This window comes from Ochotona princeps, chromosome 4 (assembly GCF_030435755.1).
Source record: "Ochotona princeps isolate mOchPri1 chromosome 4, mOchPri1.hap1, whole genome shotgun sequence".
NCBI lineage: Eukaryota > Metazoa > Chordata > Mammalia > Lagomorpha > Ochotonidae > Ochotona > Ochotona princeps.
The window spans coordinates 15723069-15740813 of record NC_080835.1 but is presented as its reverse complement, the minus strand read 5'-3'; the positions used below and the strand labels follow the sequence as shown (position 1 = coordinate 15740813).

At 57.2% G+C, this 17745-nt stretch overlaps 1 protein-coding gene across 3 annotated transcripts in view; it reads left to right on the top strand.

Moving 5' to 3' along the window:
• The first annotated feature begins 250 nt into the window (after window positions 1-250).
• CREB3L1 (cAMP responsive element binding protein 3 like 1) overlaps window positions 251-17745 on the top strand; it is a 34254-nt gene continuing 16759 nt past the window's right edge. Inside the window, exons 1-2 of one of the 3 annotated variants that reach the window (XM_004585372.2) lie at window positions 251-744; window positions 17302-17530. In XM_004585372.2, coding sequence (XP_004585429.1) covers window positions 643-744; window positions 17302-17530 — 331 coding nt within the window. In that variant the 5' untranslated portion in view covers window positions 251-642. Of the gene's footprint in view, window positions 745-13307; window positions 13532-13840; window positions 13987-17301; window positions 17531-17745 lie in introns of those variants that run through there. The other 2 variants (XM_058663105.1, XM_058663106.1) reach the window with 2 other exon arrangements.

Below are 17745 nucleotides of genomic sequence, written 5' to 3'. Positions count from 1 at the left end.
CTCCTGACCGGGGGCTAGGGAGAAGGGACAGGATCCAGCTCCCGCGTGGACACAGAGGATGGTGGTCAGTAAAGGCTTAACAAGATAGCAGGAGTTGGCAGGATTTTGCCTTGAGGTCTCTTTAAAAGAGGAGGCCGACGGGCAAGGCACGCCCCCATCTCATGAATATTAAGTATCGTGCCCACTGCTGTTGGGGGCGTGGCGCCCCGGCCAGGGGTTCCCGGTTCCACTGAGAGCAAAGTGACAGAAGCGGCGCCGAGGGAGACGCGGAGGGTGCCGAGCCGCCGGCAGCCACCCAGAGTCGGGGGAGCACTTGGGGGAGCCCACCCTGTCCGGGGGGGCTCCTCCAACCCTCAGCCCCACCCCCGGGCTCCCCATGGACGCCCGCTGTGCCCCGGGAGGAGCAGGAGGAGGAGGAGTCGGCTGAAGGCCCGCACTGCGCCCCTGCCCCCAGGCCCCCCAGCACCCCCGGCCCGGCCCGGGGCCGCGCCGCCTCGGCCCGCCCCTCCCGCAGGGCCTTGGCCCTGGACCTGCCCCCCGACCGGCTCGCCAGCGCGCAGCAGGAGCTCGGCGCCCCGCGCGCCGCCGCCCTGGAGTGAGGGACGCCCAGCCCGAGGGGGTCCCCCCCACGAGCCGGTCGCGATGGACGCCGTCCTGGAGCCCTTCCCGACTGACAGGCTGTTCCCCGGCTCCAGCTTCCTGGACCTGGGGGATCTGAACGAGTCGGATTTCCTCAACAATGCGGTAAGAGAAAAGGGTCTCCCCCATTTTTCCCTGTGCCCCAGCTCGGCACTTCTCGGTTCCGGGACGGGACCCCGACAGCACGGCAGCGGGCAGGAGTCGGGGAGGGGGCTCGGGAGGAACACGTGCTCCGAGTCCTGAGATGTCCACCCACCCCCCAACACACACACACACTAACACACACACACACACACCGGTTAGACCTGAGCCTGCTGCCGACTCGGCGCAGAGACACGTTAGGTAGCCAAAAGGGTATCCGGGGAGTCGGAGATGAGCTTGACAGACACCACTCCCGCGTCCCCCCAAGCCCCTCGGGGCCAGGTCGAGATCGGGCGCAAAGTGGTGGCGCCTTTTCCTGCGCCCCCTTGCTGAGTTGCCACTGGAGGGCGCGCAGGGGCGCGTGCCGAGTGCTAAGGACTCGAGGTAGAAACTTAGGGGTGCAGCCCCAGCCGCCTTCCTTGCCCTGGGGTGTCAGGCCTGAGTTTCCCCTAGGGGGTGGGGCAAGGGGTCGGGGCGGCCCAGTGCGCCGGCTCAGGAGAAGGAAGCCTTCCTCACCATCCTTGGATCTCTGGGGGTGCTGCTGCCGGGCGAGATCCCCTACATCTTGCTAACTTTCTGTATCTCTCCACCTCCCTGTCTGTCCCTGGCCCTGTCTGTCCGTCTCCTCTTTCTCTCTTTTCCCCTCCCTCCCTAAGGAAACGTGGCTTTTCTGACTTCTTCCCTCCCTCCTTCCCTCCCTCTCTCAGGCTCAGCCCTAAGGCCTTCGTGGGGGAGGGGCAGGGCTCCGGAAGGCAAGAACACATTTGGGCTCTAGAAGAACCTACTGCACCCAACATGTGGACTACCTGGGAGCCTTTTGCTTGTGGTCCACCGGGCCAGAGTCTCTAGGGCTGCCCTCTCTGCTTCCCCAGACTGAGTTGAACCTGACCAGGCCCCTGGATCTGTTGCATTTTCCCCTTCAGTGTCCCAGACTGCAGACAGACTAGGGTCTAGTTCTGCCTCCTCCGCTGCACCCCCGGGAGCTGGGCCCATGCCTCAGCTCTCATGCCTGGGCCTCAGTTTCTCTGCCTTGTCCGGTGAGGTCAGTTGGGATCAAGTCTTTCCTGGACCTGATTCTGGCACAGCTCAGAGGGTGAGGCCCTGGGGGACTCTTGCTACCCCTCCTGGGTGATCAGAGGGAAGCTGGGCTTGCAGGAGCTCAGATTGTCCCCGGGCCAGTTCCCCTACCACCCCCCCCCCCAAGCTCTGAGCTCAGCCTTCTAGTGATTGAACTCTGGGGCCTGCAGCCTCTTTCTGCTGCTCCATTCAGCCCCACAGCCCCAACTGCTGGCCTGGGGCTCAGCGGAGTGCAAAGAATGGAAGGAGGGTCAGACAGTGGCATCCAGCAGCCCAGGGGACACAGGGGAGGGACAGTCCTGCATGGGTGGTGTGCTCCTAAGGGCACACGCACCTGGCCAAAGGGGGAAGGAGAGGGTGTCTAGGGTGGAGAGGAGAGCAGGCTCCCCAGTGAGCCAACAGACCCTTTGGTCCTGGCTGGTAGCTCAGAACAGTCACGTTTCTCCTGGGCTTTGGTTTTCTCTTCTGAAAAATGGGAACATTAGAACCCCCCCCATAGCATTCCCAGGGGACTTGGCACTGGTGGGGCTGAAAGGGGGATGGCAGGAAGAACTACTCGGGCAGTCGCATGGCCCTCAGCAAGTGCCTTTTTCCTCATCTCCAGCCCTTCTTTCCACCTTCAGGCCCACAGCTGGTATGTCGTGTCAACCCAGTGGCCTGTGGATGGGAAACGTTCCCTGGGGTTCAGGAAGGGAAGGCCCGGTGGCTGGGCCTGTCAGTGTGGGAGACAGGAAGGAGGTTGTTCACCACCCTGCAAAAAAAACAGTGAAGGCTAGGTCAGGTGGGAAACACATGCAAGAGACAGAGCTCAACACGCACGCACGCCCTGGGGACTCCAGCTCTGCAAGAAGCAAGCTTCCGCTTGGACAGGGCCGGGCGCCTGCACACACAGCCCAGGCAGGTGTGTTGGGGGACAGCTGGGGGCTTTGCTTGTCCTCTGTGAGGACAGCTCCAGCCTGTTGCAACCCAGAAGAGGCTGCTCTTCTTGCCAGCTGTGGGGGCATCTCCTCCCTGTCCCTCCCCCTGCTGCTACTCTCTCCCCGCAAAGGCTCTGATTGGGAGGGTGTGGGAAAGAGGGGGAAGAAGAGCTGTGTTGTCTCAGAGGGGGAGTAGCAGGAAGCTGTAAGGATGTTTGCCCAGCACACTCATTCACTTCCCAACAGCTGGCCAGGCCAGGTGTGGGGGATGAATGCAAACTCAGGGACCAGCCCTAGGGACAGGGGCTACAAGGGGCAAGGGGGTGGGGGCGGGAGGGGGTTGGTGTCATATCGAGCAGGGCTTCCCCAGGGCCCCAGCCTGGCCTCTGAGCTCATCCTGCCCCCGCCCCCCAAACCCTCCCACCTCCCTGCCCCAGCCTTTGGGAGATTGAGATTAGAGAAGTATGTGTGTTTGGGTGTTCCTATGTGGGTGGGCCTTTACTAGCTCTTAAAAGGGAGGGTGGGGTGTGTGTGTGCGCGTGTTTCTCTTTAACTTCTCACCAATAGGAAGAAGGAGGCCAAAGCCTCTAATCTCAGAGTAGAATCCCCTAGAAAAACAGACCTCAGGGATCCTGCTCAGAAAGGACACCTGTTCCTGGACCCATGCTGGGTCCTCCAAGGTCGGGGCTCTAGCTTCCTGTTCACTGTGGTGCCCCTAGCATGAAATGAATGAATGAACTAACAAATGAGGACCCAATTGGTCCCACATATTTTTAGGGGAGGAGAAGAGGCAAAAGACTCCTCAAGGCCATGTGGCTCCAGTCCTCAGAGTCCTATAGCTCACACTGTCTGCGACAGTCACAAGGGGCTCCTGGTCCCCAGTGACTTGTCATTGTCTTCAGCCACCTCCAGGCAGCAGCACAGTCCCCTGCAGCCCGGCTCGAGGACAGTCTGGCGTTGTCTGGCTCCAAGGGATTTGAACTTGCGGCTCAGACTTCGTTCTGAGCAACGGCTGCCATCTTCTTGGACTTGCTCCAGGGCTCCCGGATCCAGACTCACCCAGTGCACAGCTGAGCTTTTACGCAGACCAGCTGAGCTGGCCTGCTGTCCCTCTAGCCCAGCATGGCGGCCCCAGTTCCAGTGTCTCTTCTTTGGAGAAACCTCCCCCAGCCGCCTGAAGTGGGGCCCCTGTCCTCTGTTTCAGACCGAGGCTTTCTCCATAGCCCTCCTCCCAGGTTGCAGTTATTCCATTGGCTCGGTGCCTGCTTCCTCCCTGAGAAAGTTCCATGAGAGCAGCCTCACAGCAGCTGTGGGCCTGGCCATATAAACTGAGCACAGCGTTGCAGTGCTAGGCAGGTGCTAGGTAAAGGGAAACGGCCGCACACTGCAATCAGCCAAAGACTGAAATATCCAGTCCCATCACAGGCAGAGAGGGGTTCTCGTGGGAGCCATGGGAATTAGCCCTTTTTTGGGTGCCATGTGCCATCCCAGCAAGCACATTAGTCAAGACCAGGAGGCAGACCAAACTAAGATGGTCCCCCAGGACCAGAGCTGATCCTTTTCTCTACCAGCTCAGCAAAGATAAGAGTCGTACTCATTTTTCACTAGCCACACTGTAGTAGACTGTTCTATTTCAAGGGCTGGGGCAGTGCCTGTCAGGGAAGGAAAATGGCTGAAAAAGCCAGACAGACTAACAATTGCAGGAGAGGCTATGGGGGTGGGGGTCTCAGGGTCCTGGCCCCAGGGTTCTCAGCAGGGGTGGTGGAGGGGTGCCAGAGCCCATGGAAGTTCTTGTCCATCCTTGCTCTGTTGGAGGTCCGCCCAGCTTCTCTGGATCAGCTGGGGATCCCCTCATTCAATTCATTCCGATGTACGTCTCTTGCTTCCACCACTGAGCACTGAGAAGGCACCTGCACCAGGGACCGCTGGATGGAGAAGACACATCTGGCCCCTCTGGCCACTCACAGCCAAAGAAGAGAGAGCCAGAGAAGGCAACAGGCAACGTCTGCTCCATAGGAAGCTGTTAGGCTGTGGACCACCAGGAGGGGCCCTGAGCCAGGCCGGGCTTAGTCACAAAAGCTCTCTAAGAAGGGGACCTTGACACTTGCCACCCCAAAGTCCTCCATCCATGGTGGCAAAGGAGTGTTTGGAAGGCCCTTTGGCAGTGGTTGGGGAAGATCAAGCTGTGTCCCTTTTTCTGAGTGTGGATGGGCATGCCTGGCTCTTGAGAAAATTGAGACTTGGGGAGGTAGAAGACAGATTCACTCTGCAAGGCCAGGAGTCCTGCACAGCAGGTCAAGCAGTGGGATAAAGAAACAGCTAGAAGCCAGTTATCTCCCACCGTGGTACTGGGATGAGTAAAGTTTTGGTTCTGGGCTAAGAGGGACCCCCCATGTTCATCTTTACCCCCTCCCACTGCCAAAGCACTGTGGATGCTAAAGCTTTAAGGGTGAACCAGAACATCCCCACCCCACACACTCATTCTTCTACCCTACACTCCACCCATGTCCTCCCTTCATTCCCCCACCCCATGGCTCCCCAGAATGCTGCCAACCCCGTTCTGGGGACTCAGGCCTTCACTCTCTGGAGTGGAGCTGGAGTCGTGGGAGGCTCTCCCAGGATTCCCAGGAAGGTCCCATGTCCTGCCTGGCCTAGCTACTCTGCCTCACCAAGGGGAGGAAAAAGATACCTCCCCCTCTTCTTCTCCTTCCTCCTTTTGGGGGTCTTCTCCCTTTTGAGGTGCCGTAAGCGCTGGCACCTAGGCCCTTCCTGCAGCATCTTTGCCTGGGTTCTGACTTGCCCTTGAACCTCCCTCAGAGAAACCAGCTCCAGATGCTGGGGAACAGGCTGTTCTTCTGGAAGTCTCGCAGCTCCAAGGGGGCAGGATGGAGGAGGATGAGGAAGATTTGGGTGGAGCTCTGCTCCAGCTGGAGCTCAATCAGTGAAAGTCCCTTGAACAGGCAGTGGGGAGGAAGGCAGCCAGGGTGAGCATCTCGGAGCCTGGACCAGGCAGAATGGGGTGGGGGAATATGTGGGGGAGGGGGTCTGGATCAGAGGGAGCTCAGGGTGGGGTGAGATGTGACCCAGAAGTCTGACCCTTGGAGGAAAATCAACAGGCATTGTTTTTTGTAGAATGTCTGGACCCTGAACTCCCGGTCCCCGACACGCCATGTCACAGCCAAGTCCATAGCTAGAGCAGTAGTAACAGCTTCCTGGCTGCCTGACGCGGTGTACCTGTTCCCCACCTCTCCTGGGATGCGGCCCTGCTTGGCCTTGAGGCCATTTCACCATGGCCAAGGCAGCTCATGGGTCAGGGCTGGGATGTGTGTTCTGACACAGTAGCAGCCACTGCTCCCTCCTCCCCTTCCCAAATAATAAAAATAGAAACAGTTGGAGTAGTGGGAGGTGTGACAGAGGGGGATGGCCCCTGGGCTTCCCACTGCCCGCCTCCCAGGTCACCTGCTGTGTCACAAAACAGTGTGTCCTCTGGAAGCTTGCTCCCCTTCAACCTGAACTAGACAATGTCTCCTGAGGACAGGCAGTGACCATCAGCTAAGTATTTGAGGCTATTTCTCAGCTCCAAAAGTGTTTATTGGTAGGGAGGAAGAGGTTAGAAGGATAGAGGGGCAGGGAGGGATGAATGGGTGGGTGGGCAGTAAGAAGGACGGAGGGAGGGTGGTAAGGAGATTCTCAGTGGGTAAATGGATGTTTTCCCATTCCCAGCTCCTGGCCGGCTTCTGTTTAAAGGAGGTTGATGTACTCATTCATTCATTCATTCATTCAAGGAGTGACACTTAGGCTAAGCCACGCTCCTTGGTCTTTTCTTGCCCTAGCCTTTTCTGCTGGAGAAGCGGTGAGCTACAGACCCTGAGTTCGCCCCAACTCTGAGTGAATTCCTACAGGAAAGTCCTGAGGCCAGGTGCCCACTTCCGGCCTGGCCTGAACAGACAGCGAGACTGATAGACAATGAAGCCTCAGCCCAGGGAGGAAGGGCGGCCAATTATGGCCGGAGCCAGCAGCGGATCCGGGCTGCCACACCTGGCACCTGCAAGATCACGGACAGGGGTTTTAAGCTCTTCCAGCTTAGTTTCTTCATCCATAAAGTAGAAGAAATGGGGAAGGGCAACTGAGGGTGCCGGGGGCTTCCACTAGACAGTGAGCCTAGCCCAGCGCCTGGCATGCGGTTTACTCTCCCCAAGCTGTGGCAATCACTGACCTGGAACTCCTTGCCTTCTCCAGCCCTGACCGCAGGGACTTCCTTCAAGCTTTTGTCTTTGACAAAAGCCAGAAATCTTCAGGTCCCTTCTCTGGGCTGTGTGTTTCTGGGCATCAGGAGAGGATTGGCCAAGGCAGGAACAAAACCTGAAGTGGCTGCATGGAGATGTAACACTGGAACCAGTGCTGTTATAGGTGCTTGGGTCTGCAGTCAGAGCTTACACTGAAATGACTGCTCCACTTGGGCAAGTGAATGAACACAGGCAGGCTACTTCTTGGCCCCAGCATTCTTGTCCATGGAGTGAGTGCGCCAACAGCACCTGCTTTATCTCCTGAGGTTTACATAGGAGCCTGTGTGCAAGGAACTAGAGCTGTGCCTGGCACAGAAATAGCTGTCACCATTATGATTATGGTTACTGTTGGTAAACTTTGTATGAGCTAGACCCTGTATGAGGCCCTGCAAGGGCGTAGTGGAGAAGGGGAGTGGTTAAGGTTAAAATCTATCCCAGGTTCTACCTGCAGGAATGCTGAAGTTTAGCAGGCCTAGCCAGGACTCTTGAGCTGAGTGGTCAAGGAAAGCTTCCTGTAGGAAGCTGTGTGGGAGCTGGGCCTTCCAGGGTGGGAGGGGTTGCAATGAACACGCAAAGGGTAAAAACATTTCAAGCCAACCGAGGGGGGGGGGGGAGATGGTAGATTCTAAGACCCTGAGGCACTGTAGGAACTGGAGGCTTGTGCAGTAGGCAAGAGGGAACCAATGATGGTTCCTGCCTAGACAAGATGATGGGGACAGTTCCTTGGAACTACTTCGGCACTGGGAGATGGAGAACCCGCTGGTTGGTGGGGGTCCTCCCCAGAGGAGATGGACCCCGGGAGCCCTGCCAGAGCTCAGGACAACCCAAAGCAGTGGCAGACCCCAGCTCCACCTCACCTGCCTTTTCTGGCCACTGACTTTCATCCCATGCCCTGAAATGACTCACACCCACCCAGGAGGAGCAGCTCCCATCTGGATGCTTCATCCCAGCACCCTAGAGCCAGGCTGGCCCTGCGGAGGCCCAAGGTGGCCCCACCCTCACAGAGGCACGGGCTGTCCCCCTTTAGATCTAGGAACTTCATCCTGAACTGGGTCCTGCCTCCAGGCCCAAACCCAGGACCCTAAAATTCCCCTCCCAACCCCCATTCCCTCCCTACCCTCTGATATCAACAAGGAGGAGGGAGGCCAGCATGGAAGGATGTGGCATCCAGCCTGTTCGGCCCTCCCATCTATGAGCTGGTGCCAGTTGCCCACAGCCCCTCTCTTCATGCTCGAGGAGGGAAGGCCCTGCACTGCCCTCTGCCGCCCCCAAGCCTTCACCCCTTTCTCTCCAGGGCTGCAAATCAGTTCCACATTTGGGATCTGGCTTGCAGTGTCTCTCCCTGCCCTATGAAGTTTGGACTCGCAGTTCCCGCCCAGCTTTCCACAGCCAGCCTGGAGTCCCTGGTCCCTGCAGAATGCCAGGGAGCACTGTCAGAGGGTTGGAGGGTGCACTGTGGCGATTGACCAAGGGACTGCAGGGACAGTGAGAGGAGGCGAGGCCCTCCCAGAGGGTGATGAGAGGGCCTGAGCAGGGGGGGTGGGACGCAGGCTGGGCTTGAGCAAGCTGCCAAGGGCATGAGGGCTGGGCGGGGGTAGTTGGTGGGGAGGAGTGGTGGCTGGGAAGGAGCGAGGTAGCTCCCAGCTCAGCACATTCCTGAGACATCTGGCTGTGCTGGAAGGCCCCCAGCTGGCCTGCGTGGCTGTGGCTCAGGCTTCTCTGTGATGTCAGAACCCAGAGTTCCCCCCTCCTCTGGATCCCCCCAGCCTTGGGGGGGAACACCCTAGGGCTGAGTAGCAAGGGATCTCTTCCCTTCCCCTCTTCCCGGGGCAGGGGAGTGATCTCACCTGATGCCCCTGGGCACCTGACGCCCCATGGGGCTGGCCACGCATGGTTGTAGGAGGCCAATGCAGGGGAGACCCAGGGAATTGCTCATCTGACCAACTCCAATAACTGCTTGCTGTGGGCTGTTGCCAACCACTCCCTTGTTCTTGGAAGGGAGAGAGAGAGAGAGAGAAAGTGAGAGCAAGGCAAGCAAAGCAGTCAGGGAGGCTGACGGCCCTGAGCTGTGTGGTCCTGGATAAGTCAGTTTTCCTCCTCTATGAGCCGAGCCGTGGTGGCTGTGTTTGCGAAGAACCGTGCGTTCCACACAGCGCTTGATACATGTCATCCTCATAACAGCGGGAGGAAGAGACAGAAGAACTCAAGTTTTAGAGCTGAGTCTGAAGCCCAGAGAAATTAACCCACTTGTCCAAGGCTACACAGTATGCAGCAGAGCCAGGATTATACCCGTATCTGTCTGCCCACTCCCCTCCCCTGCCCCATCTACCCTTTGCCTTGACCATTGAATTGCACTGTCTCAAGGAAGGGGAGGCCATGAGTGGACCCAGGCCTGCCAACATTCCTTGCAGCTCTGAAATTATCGCGAATTTTTTTTTTTTTTTTTTTTTTTTTTTGGCCATCCTGAGGCTGTTCGAGAAAGACAGGGGTGGACATAAATTATGCATTGGGTGGGGGTGGGGAGGCAGCCAGCTTCCTCTCTGGGGGTGCTGGGGAGGCTCGAATCCCAGGGGTTGGGGCCATAACCAGATCCCCAGGCAAGCCCAGGAGTCACCATTCTTCCCCTCCCCTCCCCAACAAGGAAAGTTCCTTCCAGAACTAAAATCCTGAGGACAACTCAGACAGGCCAGGCCAGTGAGGAAAGCCAAGGCTGAAGGGAAAGTGTACAGAGAGGGAAGAGGCCAGGAGAATTCTAGCCAGAGCCAGGAGGTAGGCTCCATCCACCCAGCACCTGCCAGCTGGCCAAGCGCCAGGAGCTACTCCGGCCAGTCAGCCCCTCCTGTGGCTCTGCTTCTACTCTTGGATTTGACCTAAAAAGTTTTCAGAGGTCTCCTTCTCCAGTCATCAGTGGGGTCTCTGCTCCCAGGTACCTGGGCGTGCTGGGACCAAAGGCCACAAAAGGCCTTAGGGAAGAGCAAATCTGGGAAGTGGGTACAGCAAGCCCCACTAGGAAGGAGCAGTGGGGGAGGAGTCCAGGCACATGGGACACCTTGCCTAGAGTGGGAGTCATCTGGCCTGGGCACACGGAATGCAGGATGGGGGTTCCCGGAGGCCCTACCACCCTCCAGTTGCTCCCTGACACACACCTGCTGGATCTAGCACCCAGTCTCTCGGCAAGCATCAGGGGCCAGGCACAGACAGCAGGGCTGGGTTGTTTCAAGCCCTGCTGGGGGAACTCGGGCTGTGTTCTAAGGACAGGAGAGGGAGGCACTGATGGAGGTGGAGCAGGAGAATGACAAGAGTGGTTTGGGGTTGAGATGATTCCCCCCAGGGAGGAAGCGAGGCAGAAAATGCTCTGGTGAGGTATCGCCAAGGGAACACAGTCAGGAAACACAGTAGGCATTCGGTGAACGCTGAATGAATGGGCCAACGATGATGAGTCAATGGATGGATCTAATTCACCAGAGGCCCCTAGCGCCAGCCCTGGCACTTGGTTCTCAGTGTCCTGAACTGTCCCTCAGGGATCATCTGGCCACAGCCGAGGGACCAGCATCTCCAGCAGCCAGACCATGGGCTGCCATGCACTTGGTGGTGCCAGTCCCAGCTAATCCCGGCTCCGGGCGGCGGCGTTCACTGCCATCCCTTCCCTCCTGTCCAGACGGTGCCTGGCGCCTGCTCCAGGGCTGGGCCACAACTCATGGGCTGCCTGCTCAGGAGTTGCCAGGGGCTGGCCGGGAAACTGAGGACAAAGCAAGATGTGTCAGGAATGGCAACTGACTTGGCTGGGAGCGGGGTGGGGTGGGAGGCTGGGCCAGCAATGTTGGGGGCTGCAGAAGATGCCCACCTTCTCCATAATTTGCCAGATTTCTGCCCCTCCCTCTCCCCCCTCCACCCTTCTCCAGCACACACTGGCACGACAAAGCCCAGGCACCATGTGGGCCACTCCTCCAGGCCCAGCCCTCACTGTCCCTGTCACAGGCAAGCCCTGGGCTCCCAAGTTTCCCTCCCTGGGGCTCCCATAGCTTGCGGCATGCTTAGTACAGTCAGCATTGAGTCCTGCGGACAGTGGTGTGTGTGTTCCCATGCGTGGGCTGATCACATGTGTGTGCATGTCTCTGACTTCCTGTCTGGTTGGGTCCTATCTGCTGAGAGAGTCCTTGCTGGGTCTGTGTCCGTGCCGTCTAGCATGAGTCCACGGGAGCTGGGCAGCTGTGTCCCCTTCTGTGTGAGATGTCAGAGAGGTATGGCATGGCTCTGGTTAAAAAGGAAGCTCTCAGCCCATGACCCTGTGTGCATATGCACATGCATGCTCACAGAAACACGTCTGCCTATTTGGAACTTGGGTGCTGCAGTGCAGCGTTCCACAGGGGAGGCCTCAGCAGCCGCTGGTCCTGAGTCTGCAGGACAGGGATGCTGGTGAGGCTGGAACAGTGTGCTCTCCTGAACCCCGTTCCCACCAGCCTGCCTGGGAGTCTCAGTGGAGAAGCTGGCTGCACCCCTTCCAGCCCCCAGAGCAGTCGGCATAGGGGGCAAGGACCCAGCTCTCTGAGGTCTGACAGCCTGCACTGTCCCGGACACCCCTACTTCAACAGGAACACAGACCAGAAGAGATAAGGAAACTGAGGCCCAAGGAGGAGCAGACACACACACACACCAAGGCCTGAGAGAGCAGAGCTGAGTCTTGAACTTGGGCTTCCTAAGACTGAGTAGGGGAGGGGAGACTTTTCCCCTCCAAAGGACAAAGCTCTAGGGAGACAAGTCTTGGACACCTCTGGAAAACCCTCCCTCCACCTCCAAGTACCTGGACGATGATGCTAAGGAAGAGGAGGGCTCACTGACCCCTGGGTTCCCCTCCCCCTCACACACAGGCAGTGGGCACGGCAATGACTCAGCCCCTTCAGCTTGAAGCGGGGGCAATTTTCTAAGTGACCACGAGGCCAGTAAGCGTCCGGGAATGTACGGGTCAGTGTGTGTTTGGAGCCCAGGGCTCTGTGGGCCCAGCCTGTGGGGAGGGGAGGAAGGGAGAGCAGGGGAGTCAGGAAAGGATTCCTCTCCCATCTTTCCCCCATGCTCACTTTCTCGGAAGGAATGTGTGGCCTAGGGATTCCCGCTCCCCCCCGCCCCCCATCCCTCAACCCACAAGTCAGCCTGGACCCACTCGGGTTTCTCCCCTCCCTCTGCCCTTCAGCCTGGAATGAGGAGCAGCAGAACGGGTGTCAGGGCCTGGGGTAGGGTCCCAGGGAGAGCGCGTACTGGGGGTAAAGGTCAGAGAGACCCTCCCCCATCCCCCACCCTGCAGACCATAGAGTCTCATCCACCCTGAGCAATGACCCCCAGAGACAAATGGGGGGTGAGCTTTCGGAGCTTAGACCCCCTTCTCTCTCTAAAAGCCAAGACACACCCCTCCTTTTCCGCTACCTCCCTCCGCCTCCTGCTCCATCCATGCACCCCGGGCTGCTGCACTGGAAGAACAGCCAAGGGAGCCAAGAAATTGGGGGCCTGGCATGACCCCTATAGTTGAGTTGGGGACGGCAGTGGAGACCCCCCCCCATCATCTCCACATGCCCCAGCTTGAGGGCAGGGGCGGGGCTGGGCTGCTGGGAAGGATCTCAGGCCACGGTGGGACCCGGGCTGCAAAATAGGGATCCAGGCGGGACATAGAACAGTGGGCTGGCACCTGTGTGCCATAGGGCCTGGCACCTGCGCAGCCACGGAAGGTGGAGTAGGGAGACTCTCCTCCAGGCAGCAAGCTCCTCGCCTCCCACCAGGAAACAGGCAGGGGTTCCGGTGAGGGGTTGCCCCCGGGGTTAACCATCTGTACGCTGCGTTGGGCCCAAGGGAGGTCTCCGGTGTTTTCAGGGGCCGTAGTTGTGGTGCGGAAGGAGGCTTGCGCTAGCCTATGCAGCCCCGACGGCCTCCGGAGCGGTTTCTTGCCAGAATGTGCAGCCGTCTCTGGCTACTCTGACCGCCAAGAGGGAGCTTACATTGGCATGCCTATAGGAAAAAGTCTTGAACGAGAAGGGAAACGAAGCACAATATTTCCTTCTCTGTCTTCCCACCACCGTTGCCTGGAGAGGCAGCCCCGGAGGACGTTACGCACGGACACGAGACCTCCAGCCCCCGGCCTCTGTGTGTGTCCCCCCTCCTCCCACTAACACATTCCATCAGGGATTCTAAACCAGAACTTGGGTCTTGTGATGGAGGCCACAGGGGAGGGGCGTGTCTGGGGTCTCCTGAGTGCTTACATTAGCAAAAGTAGACTGGGGGGAGGGGCTTGATTCACTAGCTCCCCGCTGTGACCCTGGGCCGGAGGCCTTCCCTCTGGACCTCAAATGGGGAAGGGGGCTTGGACCCTGAGTTTTCTCAAGCCCCGCTGCCGCTAGGCTGATGATGTAACCCAACCATCACCGGCCCAACTCCCGACTCCCCGCCTGCTTTCTAAAGCGAGTTTCTGAAGGCCGAGCTCCCACAGTGGGTGGTGGGGATGGGGATGAAGTGACGAGTCCTCAGCCTGTCCCCCACCCCCACCCCGCTGCCCCTTGGCCGCCCTCCCCCCTTCCACTTGGCTCAGCCTGCCCTGGAAGCTGTGTCCTGCTGGGTCCTGGCTGCTGGCTCTAGCAGGTGGGGCGGGAGTGGGCGTAGGGAGGGTAGTTTCAAAAGGAAGGGGACCAGTCGAGCCTCCTTGTGCAGGTTCCCAGGGGCACCCCAAAAGGGGATCACTGAAAAGAACCTGGGACGCCTGCCAGAAACCCAAGCTAGCCTATGCAGCCAAGCCCAGGTCCTAGGAAGGGGTTGGCAAAGCCTTATCAGCCAGAGAGGCAGCTGCTGGAGAAATAGCTTAGCAGCTGAGTCACGCTCTCCTCTCGCCGAAGCCCCCTCCCCCTGGGCGCGCAACCGGCCTGAGAGAAACGGGAGCTGGAGAGGAGGTGGGTGGAAGGAGGTGCCCCAGAGAGGGCTGGTCCAGACTGGGGCAGTGTGGCCAGTACAGCCCTGGCTGCTGCTGCAGCATCACGTTGCACCCCCTAGCTCCATGGCTTCTGCCTGGGATCTTGATCATTCTTTGAAATCCTTCAACTGAGATGTTGTGCTGGCACTGATAGATGGATGGCATTGTCCCCAGGAGCCAGGGGCTGGCATCCAGCAGGTAAACAAGATACAGACCCTGCCTCGGGCAGTTCGCTGTGGCCAACAAGCCACCTGGGCCTCAGTTTCCCTAACTGAAAAATAGGTAAAGTGCTGGCAGCGCTGGGGAAAGTGACAGCTGTAGCGGGAGCACAGGGCGATGGTGATGGTGTCTGTCTAGATGGGCATGGGGGACATGGCCACGGCATAGGGGAAGGATTCTGAACACTCAGACGACCTCCCCTCACTGGCTGCAAGCTCAGCTCAAGTCCCAGGGCTTCAGGATTGTGGATTACATCATCTTTTTTTTTTTTCTTTAAGGCTTATATTTATTTTTACTAGAAAGGCAGATTTACAGAGAGAAAGAGAAACAAAGAAAAAGATCTCCTATCTGCTGGTTCACTCCCCAAATGGCCACAACAGCTGGAGTTGAGCCGATATGAAGCCAGGAGCTTCTTCCAGCTTGCCCACGTGGATGCAGGGTCCCAAGACTTTAGTCTATCCTTTGTTGCTTTCCCAGGCCACAAACAGGGAGCTGATGGGAAGTGGAGCAGTTGGGACAAGAACTGGCACTCATATGGGAAGCCAGCACTTGGACGCGGAGGATTAGCCTGTTGAGCCATTGTGCTGGCTGGCCCCTCATCATCATCATCATTTTTTTTCTTAAAGATTTATTTATTTTTATCGGAAAGGCAGATATACAGAGAGGAGGAGCGGCCCCAACGGCTGGAGCTGAGCCAATCTGAAGCCAGGAGCTCTTCTGGGTCTCCCACGTGGGTGCAGGGTTCCAAGGCTTTGGGCCATCCTCAACTGCTTTCCCAGGCCACAAGCAGGAAGCTGAATGGAAAGTGGGGCTGCCGGGATTAGAACTGGCGCCCGTATGGGATCCCGGCGCGTGCAGGGCGAGGACTTTAACCACTACGCCTCATCATCATCTTAATAGTAGCGAGCCATCCAGCGCTCGCCAAGGACTAGACGTTGGAAGTGCTCTGTGTGTTAATGTATGTTTGTGTGTGCTCACGTGTTCTATCTTCATAAGCCTATTAGGTGTGTGCTAAGCAACAAATCAATATTTAGTCCTCTTTAGCACTGCTCTGAGACAGGAACATTTATTTCCCCTTGTGGGATGAGAAAACTTAGGCACACTAGGTGAAGGACCTGGGCAAGTGGTGGGTGACTTCAACGAGCTGTACTTGCAGGTGACAAGTGTCTTAGCCACTGCACAAAACACAGCAAGGACTTTTCTTACAGTTCTTCTGTGTGTGTCTTTTTAAATTTTTTAAAAATATATTTATTGACTTATTTAAAAGGCAGTTACAGAGAGAGATCTTCCATCCTCTGATTTACTCCTCAAATGACCACTGTGGCTGGGAGTGAGTCCGGGTGAAACTAGGAACTTAGAACTCCATCCGAGTCTCCTAGGTGACTGGCAGGGGGCAACGTTTGGACCATCTTCTGCTGCTTTCCAGGGAGCATTGGCAAAGAGGTGAATTGGAAGTGGAATAGCCAGGACTTGAACTGGTATTCACCTACGATCCTGCCACTGCAGGGCTGGGCTCCACAGCGCCAGCCCCTTGACTATGCTTCATCCATAGAAGATTGTTTAATACTTCACAATCCCAGCAGGTTGGAGTTGTTCCCCACTCCACTAGTCAGAGGAAGCAGCAAACTAAAAAAGTGAACTCACTTTCCCAGGGTCGTGAAGAACGACTATTTCAGGGTTTTGGGGTCCTAAGAAATATACATTCCCAAGCAGACACACACGCACACACATAATGGAGATAAAAACATCCCCTGGTTACTTCACTTCACACTGTGCCGTGCACCCTGATGGCTTCTATTTGATTTTGCTTTATTTTTTCTGGACTTCTGGTCATGACCCACTAAATTGATTTCCCAACCTATTAATGAGTCACCACCCACAGTTTGAATAGCACTGAGTCATAGCCAGATTTGAACTTGAGAAAGCCAGCTCTGGGGCCTGCTCTCTCGGTTATAAAGAATGGCTCAGAACAGCCAGACACTGGAGGCCTTAGCACTGGCCAGGACTCCACCACTGGGAGCACCAGATGCTGGCTGGGCTGCCCCGCCGCGCCCCTCTCTCCCCACACCCTAGCAAACGCTAATGCAAAAGTCACGGATCTTGACTTTGGCATACAAACCTGCTGGCCTAGACAGAGCTATGATTTTTTTTTAACGATTTATTTATGAGGGCCCTGCACAATGGTTCAGTGGCTGGATACTCCTCTTTCATGTGCTGGGATCCCATTTGGGTACCAGTTCATGTTCCAGCTACTCCACTTCCCTTTCAGCTCCCTGCTCGTGGCCTGGGAAAGCAGCAGAGGACAGCCCAAAGCCTTGGGACCCTAAGCCTGCATGGGAGACCCAGAAAAAGGTTCTGGCTCCTGGTTTCGGATCAACTCTGTTCCGGCCATTACAACCACTTGGGGAGTGGATGGAAGATCTTTCTGCCTCTCCTTCTGTCTGTGGATCTGCCTTTCCAATGAAAATGGATAAATCTTTTTTTAAAAAAGGCAGGGAGAGGAAGAAACAGAGATGGAAAGATACAAGACAGAGAGGTCTTCCATCTGCTAGTTTGCTCTCCAAATGGCCACACTCCGGACTGGGCCAGGAGCCCAGAACTCCATTTTGGTCTTCTAATGTGGTTGTCCAGGTACATGAGCAAGGAACTGGACCGGAAGAGGAACAGCTGGGCTTCAGCTGGTGCTCTGATATGGGAGACTGGCAGCATAGGCAGTAGCTTAACCTGCCATGCCACATTGCTGGCCTTAAGTATTAATCATTTTTTGGAAGACTTCTTATCAACCTATAAGGTAAACAGTGGCCAATGTGATATGGTCACAGAGGGCTTGTTTCAGATGTCCTGCCACCTGCTGCAGGAGGTCTTAGTGGCCATCTGCACTTGACCTGAAGGAGATTGCAAGTGGCAGTGGTGATGGCAGAGAGGGGCATCCTAAGAGCTGGTACAGGTGATGTTGGCAGCGACCACGAAGGAATTGATGGTGATGAGAAAAGGGAGGGAGGTGGTGGTGATAGTAGGGCGAAGGCCCTGCACCTTTTTTGCATGCTGAACCACATTCCCTCTTCTCCTTTTCTAGCACTTTCCTGAGCACCTGGACCACTTTGCCGAGAACATGGAGGACTTCTCCAACGACCTGTTCAGCAGCTTCTTTGATGACCCCGTGCTGGATGACAAGAGCCCGCTCCTGGACATGGAGCTGGACTCCCCGGCACCAGGCATCCAGGCCGAGCACAGCTACTCCCTGAGCGGGGACTCGGCTCCCCAGAGCCCATTGGTACCCATCAAGATGGAGGACACCACCCAAGGTGAGTGCCGAAGGATCTCCCCAGGATGGCATGGACCCAGGAGGGAGAAAGATGGTTGCACAGACCCAAGGTCCTAGGGTTTCCAGGAGAGCCACCCGCAAACCCTTCCTTCAGTGGGGCTGCACTCGGCTTTTTGTTCTGCCTCAGATCATCCCCAACACACACTTCTCCAAAGGGATTCTGATCACCTGAGGAGAACATGGTTCTCCACGTGG